The 26,423-nt window shown below is 44.3% G+C and overlaps 1 protein-coding gene across 2 annotated transcripts in view; it reads left to right on the top strand.

Annotated features, from left to right (window-relative positions):
* Positions 1-21,826: 21,826 nt before the first annotated feature.
* The window catches only part of LEO1 (LEO1 homolog, Paf1/RNA polymerase II complex component), a 36,637-nt gene continuing 32,040 nt past the window's right edge, over positions 21,827-26,423 (top strand). The window contains exon 1 of one of the 2 annotated variants that reach the window (XM_025993332.2): positions 21,827-22,223. In XM_025993332.2, coding sequence (XP_025849117.1) covers positions 22,166-22,223 — 58 coding nt within the window. In that variant the 5' untranslated portion in view covers positions 21,827-22,165. The remainder of the gene's footprint in view (positions 22,224-26,423) is intronic. The other variant, XM_072738550.1, reaches the window with a different exon arrangement.

The following is a 26,423-nucleotide window of genomic DNA, read 5'->3' as shown; positions in this document are numbered from 1 at the left end:
CAACACAGGGCTTGAAATCACAACCCTGAGCTCAAGACCTGAGCCGAGCTCAAGAATCCGATGCTTAACTGGTTGAGCCACCTAGGCATTCCTAAATATTCTTTTAAAAATCTTTGTTTTTCCTGGGGATCCCTGGGTGGCTCAGCGGTTCGGCGCCTGCCTTTGGCCCAGGGCGCGATCCTGGAGTCCTGGGATCGAGTCCCGCATCGGGCTCCCGGCATGGAGTCTGCCTCTCTCTCTCTTATCTGTGTCTATCATAAATAAATAAATCTTAAAAAAAAAAATCTTTGTTTTTCCAAATTGTCATTTTGTTGTTGGTTGCAATAGTACATTTTCATTGTAAAAAATGCAAACAAGGGACACCTGGGTGGCTCAGCGGTTAAGTGTCTGTCTGTCTTTGGCTCAGGGCATAATCCTGGAGTCTCAGGAAAGAGTCCCACATTGGGCTCCCTGCATGGAGCCTGCTTCTCCCTCTGCCTGTGTCTCTGCCTTTCTCTCTGTGTCTTTCATGAATAAATAAATAAAATATTTTTTAATGCAAACAAATATAGAAGTAGTTAAGGTAGAATATTGAACACTCTCATAATGTCACCTCCAAAGGTATAGAGATATGCTGGAACAGGCTCACATACACTCATTGAGCTAATTGTGTGCATCTCTTCCCAGATCTATGTTGCATTACTATAGCTTGAAATCAGCCATTGCAAGAGTATTTACACAATGGAAATTAGCAAACATCATTTATCAAGGCTTTATATTCTGGAGAGCTGGATGTTAAACTTTTACCATTATATCATGATGTATATCTTCCTAAACATTTTGTATATAAATGTTTGTTTATATAAACATAGAAAATATTCCATTTTCTCTTTTCCCCCAGCTCTATTGAGATATAATTGACATGTAACATTGTGTAGATTTAAGGTATACAATGTAATAATTGATATGTGTATATATTGCAAAATGATTACAATAGTAAGGTTAGTTAACACATCACCTCAAATAGTTACAATTTGTGTGTGTGTGTGTGTGTGTGTGTGTGTGTGGTGAGAATACTTAATATTTATTCTCTTAGCAGCTTTCAAATATACAATTCAGTATGTTTTTTAAATATTTTATTTTTAGGGCAGCCCTGGTGGCCCAGCGGTTTAGCGCCACCTTCGGCCCGGGGTGTGATCCTGGAGACCCGGGATGGAGTCCCATGTCAGGCTCCCTGCATGGAGCCTGCTTCTCTCTCTGCCTGTGTCTCTGTCTCTCCCTCTCTCTCTGTGTGTGTCTGTCATGAATAAATAAATAAAATATTTTAAAAAAAAGATTTTATTTTTAGGGTGCATGGATGGCTCAGTTGGTTGTGTCAGTCTTCAGCTCTAGTCACAGTCTTGAGGTCTTGGGATCAAAACCTCGCATCATGCTCCCCACTCAGCAGGGAGTCTGCTTTCCCTCTGGCCCTCCTTACACTGGTGCTCACTCACTCTCTCTCTCTCTCTGAAATAAATAAAATCATTTTCAAAAAATAATCTTTAAAAAGTAATCTCTGCATTCAGTGTTGGGCTTGAACTCACAACCTCAAGATCAAGAGTTATAATCTCTATCAACTGAGTCTGCAAGCTGGCCCTACAATTCAATATTTTAAACTATAGTCACCATGCTGTATATTACATCCCCAGGACTTACTCATCTTATAACTGGAAATGTGTATCTTTTGACCCAGTTCACCTATTCCCCTCCCCTCACCCCCTTCCCAGACTCTGGCAGCCATCAGTCTGCTGTGTTTCTCTGAGTTCCTTTTTTGTTTTGTTTTGTTTTGTTTTTTGTTTGTTTGTTTTTTTTAGATTCCACACATAAAGAAGGTCATATAGTATTTATATTTCTCTGTCTGATTTATTTCAACTTTGTATAATGTCTTTAAGTTTCATCCATGTTGGCCATGACAGGATTCCCTTCTTTTTTATGGCTGAATAATATTCCATTGTATATTTACCAACTTTCTTTATCCATTTATCTGCAGAGGGGCACAGGTTTTTTTTCCTACATCTTGGCTATTATAAATATTGCTGCAGTGAATATGGGGGTGCAAATATGTCTTTGAAATAACAATTTCATTTCCTTTGGATATATACCCAGAAGTGGAAATGCTGGATCATATACTAGTTCTATTTTTAATTTCTTGAGGAACCCTCATATTGTAAAACACATCTCATTTTCTAACTGGTTTTGGCAATCCAAAAATATATAATGTTCCTCTGTTCAATACACATTCACCTACCTAATCCTTGCTATTTAGTATTTCACTGTATAACTGCATTATAATTTATTTGAACAATCCTTCACTGACGGGTGTTTTGATTGGTTACAATTTCTGGCTATTATAAACAAACTTTTAGTGAACATTTTGTACATATATATTTGGATATCTGTCATTATTTTCTCAGGATAAATATCTAGACATGGAAATGTTGAATCAAAGCATATACCCATTTACAATTTAAATAGGTGGTGCCAAAGTGCTCTTTCAAAAGTTGTCTCATTTTTATACTACCGTCACCAGTATATGACCATGCCCTGAAAAATGTAATTTAAATGGTTGGATAGGATTTCAGTTTGTGAATGTTTGCTGATTTATTTGATCTATTCCCTGCTATGGTGTTTCTAATATTTTTGATTTTTTTTTTTTTAAGATTTTACTTATCTATCATGAGAGACACACAGAGAAAGGCAGAGACATAGAGGGAGAAGCAGGCTTTTCACAGGGAATCCGATACAGGACTTGATCCCTGGACCCGGGACCATGCCCTGAGCCGAAGGCAGACGCTCAACTGCTGAGCCACCCAGGTGTCCCTAATATTTCTCATTTCTATAAATAATGCTATAATAAATACCCTATACATCTTCATGCAAATATCTTATTTTCCCAAGATAAAGCTTTTGATATGGAATTAGAGTCAAAGGTAAGAATATGTTTACAACATTTTGATACATATTATCAGATTCAGGTCAGTATTTGGAACTTAAGGGTTGTTTTTAAGAATCAACTCGCTGGGATCCCTGGATGGCACAGCGGTTTGGCGCCTGCCTTTGGCCCAGGGCACGATCCTGGAGACCCGGGATTGAGTCCCACATTGGGCTCCCGGTGCATGGAGCCTGCCTGCTCCTCTCTCTCTGTGACTATCAAAAAAAAAAAAAAAAAAAGAATCAACTTGCTGCTAAATTAAAAAAAAAAAAATTCTAATGACTACTATTGTCTTTGGAAAGAAAGTCTTGTGGCCCTCAAATAACCTTTATGCTATTTTCCTTTTAGATTCTTCTTTAGCACGTTAGACCCAGGATTCTATCCTATTCCCCTTCGAAATTTTGTTTCTGTGTTAAATGGCAGATAAAAAGTATGTACATGGTGTGTCTGCAAGTTGGAAAATTAAAGGTATGCATACATCAATATGAATCATTGTTAATCAGAAATGTCACACCCATTTATGGGATTAACTCTGTCATTTCCTTGATGAGTAAGAAAATAAATTGCAGTCAAGGAAATAAAATCTTTACTGGAGTCTAGGAAAATTTCATCTTCCAGAGCCCAAGGAAGAAATTGAAATTTTCCAAGAAAGATAATAGTTGCTTTATTCTAATGTATTACTTTATCAGTGGATACATAATAATCAGATACTAATATTAGTATACATATTAATCATATTAATCATATTAATCAGATACATATTAATCATATTAATCAGATACATATTAATCATAATAATCAGAATTTTCTTGGTGTCTACCAGTCTTAAGAGTACTGCTTTTGTTTTTGTTTTTGTTTTTTTTAATTGGGAAAAGAAGAGAAACCAAAGATATAAGTAAGTTTTATTACAGGAAATGTTTTTATTGTTATCTGAAGTTAGTGTTTTTCAAATCTCTTCTCTCCTTCATGCCACTGTCATTAAGGAAGAGCTAATAAAGGTGTGTGCCTGTGTGTGCACGCGCATGCGCGTGCACATGAATTTTGCTGATGAATAAGGTCTCTCCAGGGTATACCATCACCATCTTGTGGCCTTTTGCCATATTACCACTAAAGGTTTTACTTTTACTTCTTTTTTTTTTTTTTTTTTTAAGATTTTATTTATTTACTCATAAGAGACACACATAAAAAGGCACAGACAGAAGCAAGCTCCTTTAGGGGAGTCCGATGCCGGACTCAATCCCAGGACCCCAGGATCACACCCTGAGCCTAGGGCAGATGCTCAACCACTGAACCACCCAGAAGTCCCACCACTAAAGGTTTTAATACAGGAATTCTTTTTGCAATTGCAAATGTGAAATACAGTGTATCTCCTTTTGGTAATCCTTCTGTGGATTAGATAAAATATGTCCAGGGCCAGATACAGCCCGCATGCCAAGAGTTCCCACCCTGCAGTGAGATGGTATCTCTGCACTTGTGCTGTGTTCTCACCTGATTCTAAAACAACCAATTGAATAAGGAAATCTAGTGAAGAGATTTTTATCAGAGTAGCTTTACTGGAAAGTGACATTTTCAGTTCTGTTTTAGGTTTGAGCTGAATCTGTTCCAGCGGTTCCTTTTGATTTGTGAAAATATTGTTTGGCAGGGCAGATTGTAAACCTAACTTGTCTTTCTATTTGTTTATAATGTTATAATGCTGAGAATGCCTTCTTACTTTTGTTTCAATAGTCCTTCGCTTTAGTACTATTTTATTATGTTCTTTAAAAAAGAGTGGGTTTTTTTTTCCCATGCTCTTCTCTTGTGGATGGTTCCTCTTTCCCTTTGTCTCTTTAATCTATTTCTTCTTTTCTTTCCTTCCTTATGCTTCTCATTTTGCTTCTTTGCTATCCTTGCTGCATATCACTTTACTTCCTTGGCTTCCTCTGCTAACACCCACAAGCACAGCGCCCCGCCTCCCCTCTCTGTGTCCTTTCTTTGTTCCTTCTAATTCCTTCCCCCAATCAGTAGTTGTTGTTCTAGCTCTTCTAGTGTCGAGTGCACCAACCTCATGTACTCGCTGCACAGGTCTTTCAAGGACATAGCTCCCTGGTAACCCTGAAGCTTCAGGGAGAAACCTAAATCCTACCTATTCAAGGAAGCCACTCTCTAAACCTAACCTTAGATTCAAGAGGAAAGATTTCAAAAGCACAACCTTTGCTTCAGTCCTGAGAAGTGCTTCATTATCTGACTCATTACTTTTCTTCTGTTCTTTTTTTTTTTTTTTCTTGACATAAGTGCAAATTTTCATAGGAAGTGCACGGGAACATTTTCCAAGCTCATATTTGCTGTGCAAACTCATTTGCATAGGGAACAATCACTGACTAGTGCTTTGGAGATGATACTTGAATCTTACAAAAGTGAGTTAGATTAATGATGCTGAGAGGAAAGAGATTTGGGGAAAGGGCTGCTATCATTTTGGAAAACAGCTTCATTTGTTGTTGTTGTTTTGTTTTTTTTATAAATTTATTTTTTATTGGTGTTCAATTTGCCAACATATAGAATAACACCCAGTGCTCATCCCATCAAGTGCCTCCCTCAGTGCCCGTCACCCAGTCACCCCCACCCCCAGTCACCCCCACCCCCCTCCCCTTCCACTACCCCTAGTTCATTTCCCACAATTAGGAGTCTCTCATGTTCTGTCTCCCTTTCTGATATTTCCCACTCATTTTTTCTCCTTTCCCCTTTATTCCCTTTCACTATTTTTTATATTCCCCAACTGAATGAGACCATATAATGTTTGCCCTTCTCCGATTGACTTCTTTCACTCAGCATAATACCCTACAGTTCCATCCACGTTGAAGCAAATGGTGGGTTTTTGTCATTTCTAATGGCTGAGTAATATTCCATTGTGTACATAAACCACATCTTCTTTATCCATTCATCTTTCGATGGACACCGAGGCTCCTTCCACAGTTTGGCTATTGTAGACATTGCTGCTATAAACATCGTGGTGCAGGTGTCCCGACGTTTCATTGCATCTGTATCTTTGGGATAAATCCCCAGCAGTAACAGCTTACATTTTATTATGAGATGTATATTTCTGTCTTTTCCTGGTAGCTGGAAAACCATTCCATGAGGTAATTAGCTTTACAATTCAAATAACTTTTTTTTGTTTGTTTGTTTGTTTGTTTGTTTAAGAGAAGAGGGGCAGAGAAGGAGGGAGAGAGAGAATCTTAAGCAGGTTTCATGCCCAGCACAGAGCCCACCTTAGGACTTGATCCCACAACCCTGAGATCATGACTTGAGCAGAAATCAAGAGTCAGATGCTCAACCAACTGAGCCACCCAGTCATTCAAAAAACTTTTGCAGCTACAAAAAAGTTAGAGCTTCTATAAAAAATTATTTGAGGCCCACTGTGGATTATGACAATAACAACAATTGTCATTTATTATTAGTGGAAGAGTCCAAGATTTACTCATTCTTCAGAATCCAAAGACTTCTATGTTCATAGGATCCTGGATAGCAAAGTAGTAGGAAAAATATAGTTGAATAAAGAATGTACTTCCTAAAGAAAGATTTTTTCCTCATACTCTAAAACTAATACATGCTTATTATAGAAAATGTAGAACACATAGGAAAGAATGAAATACTCTAGTTTCCTCATTATCTGCCCCAGTGAATGCTATATATACACTATTTTTCCTGTACATATATATGATAAAGCTTAACTTATAAATTAGGCACAGTAAGAGATTAACCAAAATAACTAATAACTAGCATTACTAGTGACTTCATAGAATTCAAATATGAAGTTTTGTTTTGTGCTCTTTCATTATTTATCACAATAATTTTTTTCCTGCAGGATGACTATTTGTAATCTTTAGTTCATTTACTCATTTTGCTGTTTTGGTTTCTGATCTGTTCATGTTCATTAACATAGAATTTTGTGTGATTGTGGAGCTTCTAATACAAGTTTCACTCTTCTGACAACAATAAAAAATGTTAGTACAAAAAATAATAAAATAAGACAATTGTAACAATGTACTGTAATAAAAGTTATGTGAATATGGTCTCTGAAAATATCTTATTTTGGACTCATTCTTCTTCTGGTGATGATGTTTGATGATACAATGCCTACGTGAAGAGTTCCAACTCCAGTGAAGTGAATGACGTAGGCTTTGTGATATATGTTAGGCTATCACTGACCTTCTGAGGACTGTCAGAAGGGGTATTGTCTACTTTCAGATGGCATTGTCTGTGAGTACCTGAAACCTTGGGGGGTGAAAGCAAGAATAAGGCAAGATTACTGTAAAATAAAATCTGAGCATCCAGGGATCCCTGGGTGGCGCAGCGGTTTGGCGCCTGCCTTTGGCCCGGGGCGCGATCCTGGAGACCCGGGATCGAATCCCACATCGGCTCCTGGTGCATGGAGCCTGCTTCTCCCTCTGCCTAGGTCTCTGCTTCTCTCTCTCTCACTGTGTGCCTATCATAAATAAATAAAATTAAAAAAAAAATCTGAGCATCCAGAGTTAACTAAGCAGTACTGATATATTGGTATCTATCTTCTTACTGTTTTTAAATTGAATTTGATTGAATCTTGAACACAGTCACTGGGTATAAAATTCAAACGTTTTGAAAAGTCACAGTGAAAAGTGAGGTTTCTTTTCTTTCCTCCTCCAGTTGCCTGCATGTTCTCCTCTGTTTCCCAGCTTCTGTTGCAGTCTTCCAGAGACAGTGTATCCATTTACATGTTATACACACACACATTTTTAAATGTGACAGTAGCTTTATATATACACTATTCAGTGTTTTTTTCTCTGAACTCATGTGTCTTGGATCTTTCCATATTAAAACGTAAAAATATTCCTCACTAAAATTATGAGTGTGTGTGTGACATTTTAAAAGTCAAATAGTACTACTAAACTTAAAACATTCAGTGTTTACATAATTTTGACTAAGCCAGTCTTGTTAGCTGTGTAACCAAGGGCAAAGCCACTTAGGTTCTCTGTGTTTTCTTCAGGCTCCTTATGTATAAAATAGGAATATAATAGGATTGAATATGTCAGTTCTGGCCCAGAAGCCCTTATCTACAATTCTGAAATCCAAAAAGCTGAGATAGAAGGTACATGACATTTGGTGGCAAAGGCTGCCTGAAACTGCCCTAAAGCTATTTAAAGTTTTGTTTATCCCTCTTAGTTTGGATTTCTGTACATTTTACCATAGAAATTTAATTTTGATTTAGGATATTCCTCAGATCTAACTGGATGTGTTGAGTAATAAAGATTATATATGTGCTGTATTCCCTTTCTAAAATCTGGGAAAGTATCTGAATTTTGAAACACATATGGCTCCAAGAATTTTGGCTAAAGGACTGTGGACCTATATAAAAAGCACTAAAAACCATGCCTACCACAAGGCATAAGTGTTATGTGTTACTGGTTATTATCATTACCAGCCAAGCCACATAGCCTTCTGTATGTACATTCATTTTCTTTTTCTTGGAGGTAATAATTGCCTTGTTTTTCTGTTTGCTTAGTTTTAATGTATCAGGTACAAATTTTTTATATACTAATTACAGAAAAATACCCATTCAAAAAATTCAAATGCATCAGATATAAATATACAAAACTAAAAGTGTATATATATTTATAAATGTATTAGCATATTCCCTTATTGTGTCTCATCTTCCACCAAAATGCAAGTTTCTGAGAACAGATGCTTGGTCTATTTTGTTCTCTGTTGGATCTCAAGTGCCTACAATAATTTCTGGCAAAGAGAAGGCACTTAAATCCCTATTGGATGAGTGAATGTAGCAGGTATTCTATTAGCTTCGTTTCCTTTTCAGACTGCTCTCCCGCAGAGCATTCTATACTCTTGCTCCATTCTGGACCAGCAGCCTTCTAGGATAATAGGGATTGGTTGTGCCTCTTTCTCTTTCTTTTCTTTCCTCCTCCTCTTCCTCCTCCTCCTCCTCCTCCTCCTCCTCCTCCTCCTCCTCTTCCTCCTTCTTCTTCTCCTTCTCCTTCTCCTTCTCCTTCTTCTTCTTTCTTTTTTTTAAGTAGGCTCTACACCCAACATGGGGCTTGAACTCATGACCCTGTGATCAAGACCTGAAATCTAGAGTCAGGCACTCCACCGACTGAGCCACCCAAGCATCCCACCTTTTGCCTCTTTCCAATCTTTGGCTTCCTTTTTCTCTTCCTTGGTTTAGTTCTTCATCTTGGTGGGTCACAATTCATAGATTGTAAAATGTTTTACTAACCCTTCCAAACTGTTATTGCCATATAATGAATGACTTCAAAACTTAGTGGCATTCTCCCCCAACACCCACTCATTGTATTCTTGATTCTGAAATAGGAATTTAGAAAGGCTCAGTTTTGGGCATTTGTGGCCTGGGGTCTCTCATTGAGATTGTATTCAGATGGAGCTGGAAACATAGGAAGTCTACAGCAGCTAAGGGCTGGTTAAGTCTCTCCCTTTCTCTTTCTCTTTTTTTAAGGTAGACACCTTTTATATAGTTGGGGCCACTCCATTTGGTCTCTGTGTGTCTAGTTTGGGCTTCTTCCCAGCATGGCAGCCTCAGGGCAGTTAGACTGCTTACATAGAGGCTGGTTTACACAGAATATCATTTTTCTTTCCTTGTACTTAATGATAGGTTGGTGGGTATAGAATTCTAGAAGGATCATTTCCCTTCAGGATTTTGTTTTCTGACTTTCAAAATTTGTTGAGAAGTCCAATGTCATTTTAATCACAAATCCTTTCTATGTCAGCTGATTTTTCTCTCTAGAAGCTTTTAAAATGTTCTCTTTACCAACTGTATTTTGGAATTTCATATACATCAGGGAATAGATTTGATTAAGTTAATGGAAGTTTTGCTTGGTTGAATTTTAGATTCTGCTTAAGTTTATATCCCCCAAACTGGGCTCCTTCCCATTACTTCAATAATCTACTTTGATTCAACCTGAGTCCATTTGGACTGCTTTAACAAAATACCACAGACTGGGAAGCTTATACAGAACAGAGTTTTGTTTCTCACAGTTCTGGATGCTGGGAGGTCCAAGATCAAGGTGCCAGCATGGCTACATTCTGGTGGGGGTCCTCTTTTCTTCCTGGTTCATAGCCAGGACCTTCTGCTGTGTCTTCACATGATGGAAGGGGCTGGAGAGTTCTGTGGGGTTTTTTTTTATAAGAATATTAATCCTATTCATGAGGGCTCCACCCTCATGATCTAGTCACCTCCCAAACTTCCCATCTCTTAATGTCATCACTTTGGCATTAGGATTTCAACATGAATTTTGAGGGGACACAGACATTCAGACTGAGAAAACTTTACTAACTGCCATTCATGTTGACCATTTTCTGGCTTTCCATTCTTCAGCACCTGTATGTAGTTTAAACTTGATTTTTTTTTTTTTCAAGATTTGAGAGAGAGAGAATGAAAGAGCGCACATGCACACACCCATGAGTGGGAGGGGCAAAGGGAAAGGGAGAGAGAATCTCAAGCGGACTCTGCACTGATCGAGGAGCTTGACTTAGGGCTAGATCCCATGACCCTAAGGTCACAACCTGAGCTGAAACCATGAATCTGATGCTCAACTGGCTGTACCACTAGATGCCCCAACTGTGCATAGCTTATAATTTACTTTTTAAAAAGATTTTATCTATTTATTCATGAGAGACACAGAGAGAGAGGCAGAGGGAGAAGCAGGCTTCTTGCAGGGAGCCTGATGCAGGACTCAATCCCAGGACCCCAGGTCACAAACTGAGCCAAAGGCAATGCTCAGCTACTGAGCCACCCAGGTGCCCCTATAATTTACTTCTAAAACTTAAATGCTTCAGATGTTTTAGACTATGTTTTATTTCCCTCAAACTCATATACATATTCCATATTTGCTATTATTTTTATATCCCTATAGTACCGATTGCAGGGCCCCAATTCAGTAAAAAATCTAATTAAGACCGATTGTGAGTGAATGCTCTCCATCTTCCAAGAAATAAGCTGCCCCATTGTTGATTTACTGCTATAGACAGAAAGTGTAGGACTTCTCTCTTCCTCTCTAGTTCAGATCAACCTGTCCCTTTTATTTTTTAGATTTTATTTATTTATTCATGAAAGACACAGAAAAAGAAAGGCAGAGACGTAGGCAGAGGGAGAAGCAGGTTCCAGGCCTGATGTGGGACTCGATACCGAGACTGCAGATCACACCGAGCCAGGGGCAGGTGCTTAACTGCTGAGCCACCCAGGCATCCCCAACCTGTCCCTTTTAAAGGCTAGCTCCTTCCACAGTACTCAGAAAAAAGTCACATGATCCTCCTGTGGAGCAACAGTTCACCAGAAATGGAGTGAAATTTCAACCAATGTATTGTTTAATTATGCTGTTGTTTTCCCTCTAAGTCTTGCAACTTGATGTGAGCAACTTGATGTTGCATACTGTTTTGCAACTTGATGTGAGCATATACTTTATATATCTCAAAGGTATTCTTGTCACCTTAAGAATGTAATGAAATGATACAATAATTGTGTTTTTTTTTAATTTTTTTATTTATTTATGATAGTCACAGAGAGAGAGAGAGAGAGGCAGAGACATACGCAGAGGGAGAAGCAGGCTCCATGCACCGGGAGCCCGACGTGGGATTCGATCCCGGGTCCCCAGGATCGCGCCCTGGGCCAAAGGCAGGCGCCAAACCGCTGCGCCACCCAGGGATCCCACAATAATTGTGTTGTGTTATGTAATCAACCTGGTTCAATCTCTGTTCTTTGGGGATATTGTGGTGTCTCAAAGGTCACAGTTCTGAGAATGTGACCTTATGAAGGCAGAAAACCGGGAAAAAGAGATAATCTTTTAAAATTCTGGAAACAAGGGAAAGCTGCTTTCAGTTGTTTAATTGCTCATCTAATAGATGAAATTTGCCATCCCTGGGAGCAAATCAAGGTATAATCTTAACAACCAAATTTAAATTAATCAAACACAGGGACACCTGAGTGGCTTAGTGGTTGAGCATCCGCCTTCAGCTCAGGGTGCGGTCCCAGAGTACCAGGATCCAGTCCTGCATTCAGGCTCCCTGTGGGGAGCCTGCTTCTCCCTCTGCCTATGTCTCTGCTTCTCTCTCTCTCTCTGGGTCTCTCATGAATAAATACAATCTTAAATGTTTCTTTAAAAAAACAACAACACTCAACAATGAAAATGACCTGAGTGTAGCCTCAGGCAAGTGGTACATAGATATATCATATCATACATATATGATTGTGACTGATTTAGCTGAAATCTAACTGAATGTACTGAAGTCTGTATGAAGAAAGTGAATAGAACAATGATCAGCATAAAGTATAACACAAACAAAATTTAAAGAATCGTGAGTTCTTTGCACTATTCATATGAAATAAATACAAATTCTGGTAGTCATGAATACAGGCACAGTGATGCAGTAACACCTCATTATAATTCAATTTGTTGAGATTTAGTGCACTTTTCAAAGAGTACTCTGAATGAAATTGAATCACAAATAGAATGCTTATTTTTCCACTATTTCCAGAAGTTTTAAAGTGATCCCATCTACCAAGTCTTCCATTTTCCACTTTATACACAACAGCTCTAGGATTGATAACATACCAGTGTAATAAGGTTTTTTAGGCGAATGAAGGAGACCCCAAGGCAAAATGATCCGTAGGATGAGCTTTATTGCCAGCACCCTCGGGCGAGGTTCCAGCGACTCGGGAGAGGAGAGTCAGGGAAGTCGTGCCCGGGTTGGGGGGTGCGGGTTTTTTTTTTTTTTTTTTAAGCCTTATGGGTTCTGGGTCTGGATCTGGGTGGGTCCCTTGCCAATTTAGGCTGGGGGTGGGAAAAGTCCAGACGATGGGGGGTGATCCCGGATGGAAAGCTTCGGTTTCCCATCTAGGTTTCGATTTACTGGAGAGGACCTGGTGGTCACGGCTGCTTTGGCCGGAAGATCCGCCATCTTGACCCAATTTGAGATGTCGGCCATCTTGGGTGCTCCTGTCTCCCGGCCAGCCCAACATTCCGACCTTCTTTCTTTAATATAATGGTGTGAGGGGCGTCGACTGTATTCTGGCTACTTCCTGCTGACAGTTGGGTGTCGTGATAGGGGCAGTCGGAGGTGGGCAGGCGAGAGCAGGGGTATGAGGAGTTGATTCACTGAAACTCCCGCCATCTCTCCAAGGCGTTTCCTGTAGATACCTACCGAGGCAGGGAGCAACGGAGGTCAGGAGCAGGATAAAGCACAGGGATCCCGCTAGGGGGAGGAGCCAAGTTACCCAAGTGGGGGGGGGGGGTGTCTGGACCCCACAGGTGGGAATCCTGGCGTCTGGATTGTATCCGGTCTCTGAGTTCGCGAACTTTGGAAGTGACTATGCCCGACTGGTTAACATAATAGCAACATTCTTCATTTAGGTAGAGGCAAGTGCCCCCTTTTTTTGCTGTTAGGAGGTCTAAGGCTCGCCTGTTCTGCAGGGCGACGGCTGCAAGGCTGGTAATCTGCGTCTGCAGGGCGCTAAGGGAATCGGCGATCCACTCCTTGTCATCATTGAGTGCCTGGGAAAGCTTGTAATAAAAGTTTATTGAAGTTCCGAGGCCTGCCGCTCTGGTGGCAACACCTGTGGTCAGGCCCGCCCCAGTAAGTAAGGGAGTGAAGGCTGCCCGTCTGTTTCGGTGTGTAGGGAGTAAGATAGACATGAGGTGAGAGTGGGAATAGATGGTAGTGGAGGGAGACAGTAAGATGAAGATGCAGTCTAGGGAGTCATTGGCGGTTAAGCATCGGTAGATTCCCCCAGGGCATGAAAGAAATACCCCAGGAGGGATGCAGGAGGGGAGAGAGAAGGTAGCAGTGGAGGAGTTGATGGTGAGGATGTCCAGAGTTGAGGAAAGGTTAAGAATACGTATGGGTCTTCCTATGGCCCCTGGGTGGACCCTCTGGTTAGTAATGGTGGTGTTGGGTAGGGGTCACGTTGTCAGAATGGGGATCCCGATGATACTGGAAATGGTAGAGAAAGGGAAGCAGATCCAGCAGTCGTGGTCCTGAGATAGGTTCCGCCACAGGTTATAACTGGAGTTAAGGAGGGTCATTGTTAGTTTGTCAGTGGGGGAAGATCTCTGTAAATTATTGAGGTTGATTCCCTTGTAGGTGGGGATAGCTTGAGCCTGCAATTGGGTATACACGGCCTGGATCATCCGCTTGGTTTGATTGTGTTTAGCCTGGTTCTGGACCCCTCCCCCATCGGAGAGTCCCATCTGGGCCAAATAGGTCCAACAGACTGTCCCAGTTTGGGGGTACTGCGTGCAAGGGAACTTTTTTACTTTGTGTTAAATTCTGAGGTCCAGAAAGTTTTTCCTGGGGCATGGGAGGAAGTGCATGTGGTTGGAGTTTTTCCCTGGTAACAGTCCTGGGGCATGAAAGTATAGGATTGGAAATGGCAGTCCTTTCCTATGCCTCGCATGCATTGGCTACAATCAGCTGCTTCGGTCAGGGTGGGTAGAAGGGTCAGGATTAGGAGTACGTACCAGCCGCAGTTGGGTTGTGCCCACCATTTGGGAGGTCCACTCGTCCGAGGTTGGTACTCGTTTAAGGTTGTTAATATGTACCCAGGGCTGATGTCCCAGCAATTTTGCTGCGGCTGGGGTGGTGAGGATGACTGTATGCAGTCCTGACCAACGTGGCTGCAGGGATCCTGGCCACAGGTCCCTGAGGAGGACCTGGTCTCCAGGGAACAGGGTTTGAACAGGGACCTCCCTCTCGTCATGGTCGTCTGGAGCAGGTATGGTCGCGTCAGCATGGACTCTTAAGAGGGCTCGCAGAATAGTTAGGTAAGTAAGAAAGAAGGGGGTGGGGGGGGAGGCTGGAAGTTTGTGGGTTAGGAGACATGGTCGGCTGTGCAGGAGTTCGAACAGACTTAATCCCGAGGGCCCCTGAGGAGTTGCCCTGTTTGAGTGAGGGCGAGGGGCAGTAAGGTGGGCCACGAGAGACAGGTTTCTAAAGTAAGTTTGGTGAGTTGGTCCTTGAGTAACCCATTGGCTCTTTCTACCTTACCCAACGATTGGGGATGGTACGGGATGTGGAGCTTCCAGGTGATATTAAGAATTTCCACAACCTGGTTGAGTCACGCTGGAAATGAAGGCAGGTCCGTTATCTGACTGCAGGGTTCGAGGCAGTCCAAATCTTGGGATGATGTGTTCGATGAGGACTGTGGCCACGACATCTGCTGTCTCTTGGGCTGTGGGATATGCCTCAATCCACCCTGTGAACGTATCCACTATGGTTAGTTAAGTACTGGAAGGACTTGTGATGGGGCATGTGGGTGAAGTCCAGTTGCCAGTCTTCCCCAGGCTGGTGTCTACCAAGCTGATGTTTGGGTCCTGGCCTACAGATCCTGCCTTGAGCATTAACAGCCACACCGGTTTTGCAGGCTCTATGTACTGCCTCTATCACTTTGGAGAGGGAGGGGTGATGAAAGAGGGGTGGTAGGAACTGGTGGAGAGCCTCTGGCCCAATATGGAGGGACTGATGGATGTCGGTTATTAGGGTGTGGGCCAGGCCTTCCGGTAGGACAATTTTATCTTGAATATAGATCCACCCCTTCTCTCCTGACTTTCCTTCTAAACTTTGGAGGGTTTGTATTTTTTTTTATCAGAGTATGATGGGCTGTGAGGGGTGTTGAGGAAGGGAATCAGGGCCAAGGAGGTATTTAGAACCGTCTGCCTGGCCACTGAATCAGCCTTATTGTTTCCCAGAGAGATAGGGTCCCTGGAGGCTGGGTGTCCGCGGCAGTGGACCACCGCAACCTCAGCAGGGAGGTCGAGGGCCTCAAGTAATTTGGTGATAAGTGGTCCGTTGACTATGGGAGTTCCCTTGGTGGTCAGAAACCCTTGCTCCTGCCAGAGGACGGAGTGTGTGTGTGTGTGTGTGTGTGTGTGTGTGTGTGTGTGTGTATGATGAGGTAGGTGTATTTAGAGTCTGTGTAAATTGTGACCCGCTGTCCCTTTGACAGGTGGAGGGCCTGGGTAAGAGCTATTAGTTTGGCCTTTTGGGAGGCAGCCCCAATGGGGAGGGGGGCCGTCTCTACCACTGCATCTGAGGTGACCACTGCATAAGCTGCACGCCTCTGGCCGTCTGGGGCAGGGAGGGAGCTCCCGTTCACAAAAAGGACACGGTCAGGACTAGAAGCAGCTGATCAGAGTCCTGGGAGGGAGGGGGTTAGCTCTTCTAGGAGTTGTGGGTAGGAATGAGAGGGCTCAGGGGTGGACGAGGGTGTTGGCAGCAGGGTCGTTGGGTTTAGGCGAGGAGAAGGGGAGAGAGAGAGACCAGAGGATTTTTGATAAATAGTAGATGATACATCTGGAGGCGTGAAAGGGTGAGTTGAGCCAGGGATTGGTGACTAACCAGATCTGAGAGTCGATGGGGAGAGTAGACTGTGAGATACCTTCCCAGGGTGAGCTTAAGGGCCTCCTTAGTAAGAGAGGAGGCTGCTGCCAGTGCTCTGAGGCATGGCTGCCATCCCTGAGCAGTGGTGTCCAATTGCTTTGACAGGGCTCTGTAGATAGGTCCAACCGGTTATGCTAGAAGGCCGGTTGCTGAGCCAGAGCATTCATCAGTAAAGAGGTGAAAGGGTTTAGAGGGGTTGGGTAGTGCCAAGACTGGTCCATTGGTGAGACAGTCCTGCAGCTTAGAAAATAGACGCCGGATGGAGGTGGGAATTGGTTAGGGGTCCTTGGGGGGTTTCCTTTGCTGCCTGGTATAGGGGTTGGGCTAGGATGACAAAATTAGGGATCCAGTGTCTAAAGAAGCCCACTAGTCCCAGAAAGGAGAGAATTTCCTCCACGTTCTGGGGAGGCTGGAGTTCCCAGAGGAGATGGATGCAGTCTCCAGTGAGGGATTTGTTAGTAGGGGTTAAGGAAATCCCCTGGTAGGTGACTGAGGGGGTACACAGCTGACCTTTAGAGGGGGTGACCCGGTATCCCTTAGTTCCTAGGAAGTTGAGTAAGGTGGCAGTATCTTCTCGGGATAGGGAAAGGGATGGGCTACAGAGGAGAAGATTGTCCACATATTGGAGAATGGTGCTGGCCTAAGGGTGCATTGTAGTAAACCTAAAAATATGGGGACTGTCCCGAATCCCTGGGGAGGGACGGTCCATGCCAACTGTCCCAAGGCATGCGTGTTGGGATACTCCCAGGTGAAGGCAAAGAGATAGTAGGAGTCGGGATGCAGGGGAATGGTAAAGAAGGCATCCTTTAAGTCCAGCACCAGGTGAGAGGTCTTGGGTGGGATGTGGGATAGTAGGGTGTAGGGATTAGGGACGACTGGGTGGAGCAGGATCACGGCTTCGTTAATGAGTTGCAGGTCCTGGACCAGTCGGTAGGTTTGTGAACAGGCAAGATAGGGGTGTTACAGGGGGAGTTAATAGGAATGAGGAATCCCTGCCATTTTAGGCAGTGGATGATGGGTTTAAGGCCCTGCCGGTGGGCCAGGGGGATGGGAAACTGTCCCCAGGAGGGGAACTGGGAGTTGTCTTTTAGCTGTATTTTTACGGGGGCATGATGGGATGCGATGACTGGCTTAGAGGTGTCCCATACTTTGGGGTCTACCGAGGGGAGGCACTCCGGGGGTGGGGACGGGCGAGGTAGAGAGTAGGGGTAAATCGAGACATTCTGAGGTCAAGGGAGAGGGTGAGAGGCAGATGGTAGTTTGCAGTTTGTGGAGGATGTCCCTTCCTAGTAGGGGCACCAGACAGGAGGGAATGACTGAGTGTGAGAAGGGAAACCTCTCCAGGCTGCAGGTAAGGGGAGGAGTTACCCTGGGTGAGGAGGAGGTCCCATCAATCTCCATAACAGTGATGGTGAGGGTTGGGTTGGTCCCGGTGAGGGTTGTGTTGGTCCCAAGTAGGATGGCAGAACTGAATAGGTAGCCCCCGTGTCCAGCAGAAAGGAGATGGACTTACCCGCTACCTGGAGTATGACCCTGGGCTCGGCCTGGGTGAGACGGGTGTCCGAGTCTGGGCTCTGTCGGTTGTCCTCCAATCCAAGCAACTGGAGGGCAGGACTTACCATCTCAGAGCTTCCCCCGCATTGAGGCGCCGAGGATCCCCCGAGGCTTGGGCAGTCTGATTTCCAGTGTTCCATCAGTCGGCACTGAGGGCATGGTCGGGTAGGGTCCTTTGGATTAGGACACTGACGAGCCCAGTGTCTCTCGGCCACGCAGCCGCAGGGCTGCTACCAGGTCCTGGGTCTGCAACTGAACCTTTTGCTGGAGCCTGGCCTGTCGATTAAGTTTGGCCGCCTCCTCTCAGGAGTTAAAGACTTTTATTTTTTTTTATTTTTTAAGATTATATTTATTTACTAATGAGAGACACAGAAAGAGAGAGAGGCAGAGACATAGGCAGAGAGAAGCAGGTTCCATGCAGGGAACCCGACATGGGACTGGATCCCGGGTCTCCAGGATCATGCCCTGGGCTGAAGGCAGCGTTAAACCGCTGAGACACCAGGCTGCCCGAGTTAAAGGCTTTTAAAGGCCATTTTCACTAGGTCAGAGATGGGCGTCTGCGGTCCCTCTCGGCCTTTTTAGTTTCTTTCGAATGTCTGGCACCGATTGGGAGATAAGATGGGGAGCCAGGACGGTCGCCCCTGCCGGTGAAGCCGGATCGAGGTGAGTGTGCTGAGTTAGTGCCTCGGTTAACCGGCTGAGGAACGTGGCCGGGTTCTTGTCAAGGGTCTGGATAATTTCTCTGATTTTTGTCATAATTGACTGCCTTGTTGGAGGCTGCCGCATGCTGGCAATGAGACGCCGGACCATGTGGTCCCGATGCCGGCGCCAGCTTGGCCATTCCGATAGTCCCACCCGGGCTCTCCAGCTGGGCCCGCCTGAGCGCCAACGGGCATGGCGGCGTCAGTGAGGGGACCTGATCACCATGTTCTCGGGCCGCAGCCTGAATGTGTTCCCTCTCTTCAGTAGTGAGGGTGGTGGTTTGGACAACGTGGAGGTCGTGCCAGGTTGGGTCGTAGGCCTGAGCTAGGTATTGGAACTCTTTGATAATGTTGTCTGGGTTGGCGGAGAAGGAACCCAGACGCTTCACTATTTGGGAAAAGTCTTGGAAGGAGAAAGGTGCATGGACCCGGACAACCCCTTCTGCCTCTGCGACCTCCTGGAGGGGGCAGACTAAGTCTGGAGAGGGGTTATGAGACCCGGTGCGAGCGGAGATAGGAGGGGATGGAAGGGGGTCCTCTTGAGGGGTGGGTTCTGCTGCGGCCTTCAGTTGGGGGGTTTCAGGTGTGGTAGGGGTGAGCGAGACAGGGATTGGATCGGGGTTTTGCTGAGGAACGAGGGGTATGGGAGGCTGGGGAACAGGAGCGTGATAGGGTGGAGGAGAAGGTAGGAGAGAGGCCCTCACTGGGGGGCCAGATAAGTTTTCGGGAGGCTCGGAAAGGGGAGAGAGAGCAGAGGGGTCGGGATCCTTGGGAGATGTAGACAGGAGGGTCAGAGGAGGAGATCCGGCAAGGAGAACCTGATGTAGAGCAGAGAGAGCATAGTGAAGGGTGAGAACGTAGGGTCCAAAAGGCCTGGACGTAGGGAACCTCAGACCATTTGCCTTGGTGTCTGCAGAGATTGTCAAGATCCGTAAGCACCTGGTAATCAAAGGTGCCTTCGGGGGGCCATTGAGATTGGTTGTCTAACTGATATTGGGGCCAGGCGACAGTACAGTAGTGTATGAGGCGCCGCCTGCGCAGGTCCTGGTCCAGCTCTAAGGTCTTGAGACCGGCCAGAAGGCAACCCAAGGGCGGTTTGGGATCAGTTTTGGACTGGGAAGTTCCCATAGCCGCTTCGCCTACCAGTTCAGACCACGGAGGAGAGCGTCCCTTCCTCCGTGTGCTGGACTGCAGACCGGGAAAGAGGGGTGTACCTGCCACAGAATGGGGACGTCTCCCGATTCTTTGGAGCTCCGGAGGCCACCTGGTAGCCGGAGGGGGGACGCCCTGCCCTAATCGCGGCCGCGTCAGGAGGAGCCTTGGGGCTAGGGACACTCACCGCAGTCTTGAGAACAGCGCTCAGAGAAGCGGTACCGGCCGATGGGGAGGGGGGAGTCGATCTCCTCCCGGGTTTCGGCACCAAATGTAAGTTTTTTTTTTTTTTTTTTAAATTTTATTTGCGATAGAGAGAGAGAGAGACAGAGAGAGACAGAGGGAGAGGGAGAAGCAGGCTCCATGCACTGGGAGCCCGACGTGGGATTCGATCCCGGGTCTCCAGGATCGCGCCCTGGGCCAAAGGCAGGCGCCAAACCGCTGCGCCACCCAGGGATCCCCCAAATGTAAGGTTTTTTAGGCGAATGAAGGAGACCCTAAGGCAAAATGATCCATAGTTTGAGCTTTATTGCCAGCACCCTCGGATGAGGTTCCAGCGACTCGGGAGAGGAGAGTCAGGGAAGTCGCGCTGGGGTTGGGGGGTGCGGGTTTTTTTAAGCCTTATCGGTTCTGGGTCTGGATCCAGGTGGGTCCCTTGCCAATTTAGGCTGGGGGTGGGAAAAGTCCAGACGATGGGGGGGTGGGGTGGTCCCGGATGGAAAGCCTAGGTTTTGTTTTGTTTTTAACTTTTTTTTAATAATAAATTTATTTTTTATTGGTGTTCAATTTACCAACATACAGAATAACACCCAGTGCTCATCCCATCAAGTGCCCCCCTCAGTGCCCGTCACCCATTCACCCCCACCCCCCGCCCTAGGTTTTGATTTACAGGAGGTGACGTGGTGGTCACGGCTGCTTTGGCGGGAATATCAGCCATCTTGACCCAATTTGAGATGCCCTCCATTTTGGTCGCCCCTATCTCTCAGCCAGCCCAACCACCAGGTCCTACCACTTGCCCATTTGAACCCCGTCAGGCCCTTTTATTTGCAACAAAAATATATCTCATAATCTCCAAACTAAAAATCTACTGCGGCTTGTCCAACATCAAAACCCTTATGAGACTAATCAGATAATAATTTAACACAAGATGTACATTTCTTAAAAACCAAAATATAAGTTTGTTTTTTTTTAAACTAATCTTTAACAAGTTACTTCATTTCTCTAAGCTTCTGTGAAGCAAGGTTTACCTAGCACTACCCTATTATGAAAATTACTGTTTGGTTTTAAACATACAATTATATATTGTATGTCGCTCCTGAAGAGGTTTCCTACCTTTCCTACCAAAACTAAAACTTTTTGGCAGCAAAATAAACACAATGGAACTCTCCGAACAGTGTTTTTCTAGCTGCAGGTTGCAATCCATTAGCAAATCACAAAAGCAATTTAGTGGGCAGACCCCTTGCGAGCCTTAAAACCAAACCATAACAAAAGCTGAAATAGAAGAATAATAAATCCCAGACTGCATCTTAGTGGTAAAGAAGTGTTGTTTTGCGAAATATTTATTTCATCTTACACATTAAACGTGTACTTGAATTGAGATGGGAAATTTGATACACTGCTCTAAAGCTGCGTTGTCAAAAGGTGGCCTGAAGAAAACCCTCTCAAGGAGGTTGAGATCCTCCCTCCCCTTAATTACCCGCATTATCTGTATGAAGCCAGATTTTCTTCACATGGCTTCAACCAAAACATTTCTTCAGTAGATTGAATGTAAAAGCAGCTATGACAATTAAGCCGTCGTCTTTAAAGTCAGGCATTAAAGATTATTTTCAAAATCATAAAACGATTCCACTCTTCTGATGTTTTGGTTTTGGAAGGAATATAGTCATTTACAACTTTAAAATGCTATTTATGTTAACCTGATTACTATTTAAACACCTTGAATTCAAACTTAATATTTGAATTTAATTGCTTTCATGACTAATACGGTAAAGAGCAGGAGATACAACCTACAGGAAAACGTCGGAGCTCTCCATTGGAGAATCGCTGGTCAACATGAAACAAAGGACTTCGGGCCTGACTCGTGGCAGGTTTAACTAGGTCCGAGGCCCTTCAGCCGAGCGCTCAAGCACCACCCACCCCGCCGACCCCGACGGGGGACGCCCCGCCCTCGGCGAGAGTCCTTGCAAATAGCTACAGATACCGACTAGAGGGCGGGATTTGTCCCGAGTGGACGTAGAATAGTGTTCACGTAGAGGTTCCCACTGCAGAGGGAAACCGGGTCACAGAAGGAAAGGAGCGTTTGTGAGTCTTTGCGACACTGTCGCGTTTCGTTGGTTCCTTGCCGTAAAGAGAGTCGCGGAGCCGCCCCCGGCCGAGGCAGCGGCAGACGTGCGGGGCAATGGCGGATATGGAGGACCTCTTCGGGAGCGACGCCGACAGCGATGCTGAGCGTAAAGGTGGGATCGGCTGGGCTTGGGGGCGGAGGGGGACGCGCGTAGGGTTTCTGCGGTGGGAGCCCGACGGCGGTCCAGTTCCGGGTTTGCGAACCCCTGGGCGCTGCGGGCGAGCGGCGCCGCTTCCTCCTCCCCCCTCAGCGCCCCCTGCACTCCCGGCGGTGCCAGCCTCGCGGCTGGCGGTAATACAGCGGCTTACAGCGGGAGCCTCGGGGTTCTTGGTGTCCGTGGTGTCCGTGGAACATGCGGTGGCTCGGGGCGTGTGGGGCGCCGACGAGCCTGCCCAGCCCGCGGAGGAACCTGGCGGTCCTGCTCTGTCCTGCTTGCACAAGCCAGCGCAGAGTAAGAGCTCTCCGTGAATGAATGGACCTTAGGTGCTCGGGAACATGGGGATGACACGGATGAATCTGCAGAGGGGCTCGGAAGACCCGCTTGATTGAGACCAGAGTGTGGCCTGAGGCGGAGTTTGAAATGTCTGGCCGGGGAAGACTGGCAGGATAACGCGGTTAGGGCTTTTCCTAGGCGTTACGCGCCGGAAACAATGTGTCTTCTGAGAGCTTGTGCAAAAACTGCAGTTTCTTGACTGTATGGTATTAGATTGGAGAGCATATGGGATCAGTGCTTGCGGAGGAGAAATAAAGAATTTAGTGCATGCATGAAAGTACTTCTGGCACGAGGACTGTAGTTTGAATTTGGAACATGAATGGGAGGGGCGCCCTGGGTGGCTCGTTCGGTTAAGCATCTGCCTTGGGCTCAGGTCCGGATCTCAGGGTCTTGGGATCGAGCCCCGCATTTAGCTCCCTGCTCCGCGGGGAGACCGCTTCTCCCTCTGGTGCACGCACGCTCGCACTCTGTCAAGTAAGTAAGTCTTAGAAAGAGAGAGAGAGGGGATCCCTGGGTGGCGCAGCGGTTTGGCGCCTGCCTTTGGCCCAGGGTGCGATCCTGGAGACCCGGGATCGAATCCCACGTCGGGCTCCCGGTGCATGGAGCCCGCTTCTCCCTCTGCCTGTGTCTCTGCCTCTCTCTCTCTCTCTGTGACTATCATAAATAAATAAAAATTAAAAAAAAAAAAAAAAGAGAGAGAAAGAAAAGATAGAGGAATGGGAGTTAAGGGCCCCAAGATCAAGTTCAAAATTCTTGCACCCGTCAAAGTAACGTATCTAAATATAGCAAAGTGTTGTTCTTTTTTCCTCTAACCCCAGTTTATTCATGTTTTTTAGGGTATAGTGAAGGGGAGCCCTAGATAGAAACCTAACATGAGGGCTCTATGGAGGTGGGTATCCAGGAGATTCTAGGCAGAATGAACCTGGAAGTATAAAGTTTTGTATACTGTTGTTTCATTTCCCCCTCATTTTTACTTGACAGTATCCCATTTGCCTTTCAAGGCGCAGTTCCATGTGAACTATCCCATGGCTCACTGTCGTGAAGTTGTTCATTCAATAAATATTTATTTATTCATACCCTGTTCCAGCTACTTTGCTAGGTGTTGGGAATAGAATGATGAAAAGATTGTCTCCCCCGTATCCCACCGTCTTATGTGGGTGCTTAATACGTACTTGATAAATAGTTGGATGGGTAGAAGCAGTGGTTTAGTGAACTGCACCCTTCGTTACCTAACTATGGCAAACTCGGTGTATGGGGAAGTGATGCATGGAAATGGTTGCTTCTCTGGGCTTCACGTTTTACTTTCTTGTGAGTCTGTTGCTGCTTTCTTCCATGTTACCGTTAGATAATGGGATGCTATAGGATTAACTTCCAAATCTGGCTTTGAAGGTTGCTGTCGGTCTGTGACACGGTAATGCCTGTTAGGCCTAGCATATTTCATTATCTCCCCGTACTAAGGGAGTTGTGGAAAATAACTACACCTGACAAATCTCTTGCCCTGTAATGGGTAGAATCTTTACCTAGGCCCAACGTGTTTCTTTTATATGTAATTGTCCCAGGTGTCTTTAATTTCAGCACTGTTGTGTAGCTTTAAGTGTAGAAGTCTTGGACCTTAGTTAAATTTATTCCTAAGTATTTTATTCTTTTGGATACTATTGCAGGCGAAATTGTTACCTTAATTTCATTTTTGGATTGTTCATTGCTAGCATATAGAAATACAACTGATTTTTGTGTGTCAAGTCTTGTATCTTGTAACCTTGCTGACTGTATTAGTTCTAATTGTTTTTGTGTGTGTGTGCATTTATTTTTTATTTTTATTTTTTTTAGTATCTTCTACATATGAGCTCATGTTATCTACAAATACAAATAGTTTTACCTCTTCCTTTTTGGGAATTTTCTTTGGGTGCTTTTCTTTTTCTTGCCTAATTGCCCCAGCTACAACTTTCTGTACAATGTTGAATAGAAGTGGTAAGAATGGACATCCTAGTCTTGTTCCTCATCTTAGGGCAAAGCATCCGTGCTATCACAATTACATGTGTTAGCTCTGGTTTTTGTAGATGCCCTTTATCAGGTTGAGGGAATTCCCTTCTCTTCCCAATTTGTCGAGCAGTTTTGTCACAAAATGGTGTTGGATTTTGTCGGATGCCTTTTTTGCATCAATTTAGATGCTCACTTTTCTTTAGTCTGTTAGTATGATCACATTGATGTTGAACCACCATTTCCTTCCTAGGATAACTCCCACTTGGTCATAGTGTATATCCTTTTAATATACTGCTAGGTTCAGTTTGCTAGTATTTTGTTTAGTATTTTTGCATTTGTATTCAAAGGTATATTGGTTTATAGTTTTTTTTTGTTTTAAGATTTTATCTATTCATTTATGAGAGAGAGAGAGGGAGGGAGGCAGAGGCAGAGAGAGATGCAGGCTCCCCACAGAGCAGGAAGCTCAATATGGAACTCTATTCCAGGATTCTGGAATCAAGACCTAAGCCGAAGGCAGATGCTTAATCCACTAAGCCACACAGGCACCCTTGTAGTTTTTCTTTGTGTGTGACATCATTTTTTTGGCTTTGGTATTAGCGTAATGTGGGCCTCATAGAATGAGTTAGGAAGTATTCCCTTTCAAGTTTTTGGAAGACTCAAAAAAGGATAGGCATTAATTCTTTAAACATTTGATAGGATTCACCAGTGAAACCATCCAGTCCTGGGCATTTCTTTATTGAATCTTTTTGTTGTTGTTGTTAAAGTAGGCTTCACACACAACTGGGGCCTGAACTTGGGGCCCTGAAATTAAGAGTCACATGCTTTACCAATTGAGCCAGCCAGGTGCCCCGTGTTTGTTGGAAATTTTTTGATTACTGATTCAAACTCTACTTGTTACAGCCCTATACAGATTTTGTGTTTTGTCTTGTGTCAGTTTTGGTAGTCTGTTTATAGTAATTAATCCATTTTATCTAAATCATGTAATATGCTGGCATAGAATTTTTATGGTATTCTCTTTAAATCCTTGTTTCTATAAGGTTGGTATTAATGTTCCCACTATCAATAATTTAAGTCATCTTTTTCTTGGTCTGTCTTGCTTAAGGTTTATCCATTTTGTTACTATTTCAAAGCACAAATTTTTTGTTTCATTGATTATTTTCTATTCTCAATTTCATTGATTCCTACTCTAATTTTTATTTCTTTCCTTCTGTTTGCTTTGGGTTTAGTTTCCTTTATCTAGTTCCTTAAAATGAAAGGTTAGATTATCAGTCTCAGAGTTTTCTTTTTTTTTAAGCTCTACACTCAACACGGGGCTTGAACCCCCGACTCCGAGATCAAGAGTTAAGTGCTCAACGGACTGACCCAGCCAGGCTCCCCTGAGACTTTTCTTTTTTAATGTAGGTGTTTACAGTTAAGATTTCCCTTTCAGCACTGCTTTCTCTACTTCCCTTACCTTTTGGTATCCTGTGTTTTCATTTATCTGAAAATATTTCTAATTTCCCTTGTGCTTTCTTTGAGCTCTTGAGTGCACTGTTTAATTTCCAGATATTTGTTCGTTTTTCGGATTTGCCTTGGTTACTGAATTCAGTTTCATTCCATTGTGGTCAGAAAAAATACTTCATATGTTTTCAACTTTCTTAAATTTACTGAGATTTGTTTTGGGTCCTAACATACGGTCTATTCTGGAGAATGTTCGATGGGCACTTGGAGGGAAGAATGTATACTCTGTTGGTGGTGGTGGAGTGTTTTGTTATGTCTGGTTGGTTTATAGTGTTAAGTCCTCTGTTTCCTCATTGATCTTCTGTCTAGTTTTGGCTCTTGTAAGTGGGATAGTGAAGT

The sequence above is a fragment of the Vulpes vulpes genome, chromosome 15 (genome assembly GCF_048418805.1).
Source record: "Vulpes vulpes isolate BD-2025 chromosome 15, VulVul3, whole genome shotgun sequence".
Taxonomy (NCBI): domain Eukaryota; kingdom Metazoa; phylum Chordata; class Mammalia; order Carnivora; family Canidae; genus Vulpes; species Vulpes vulpes.
Note: the sequence above shows the minus strand (reverse complement) of the source record. Positions and strands in the feature narration are given on the sequence as shown.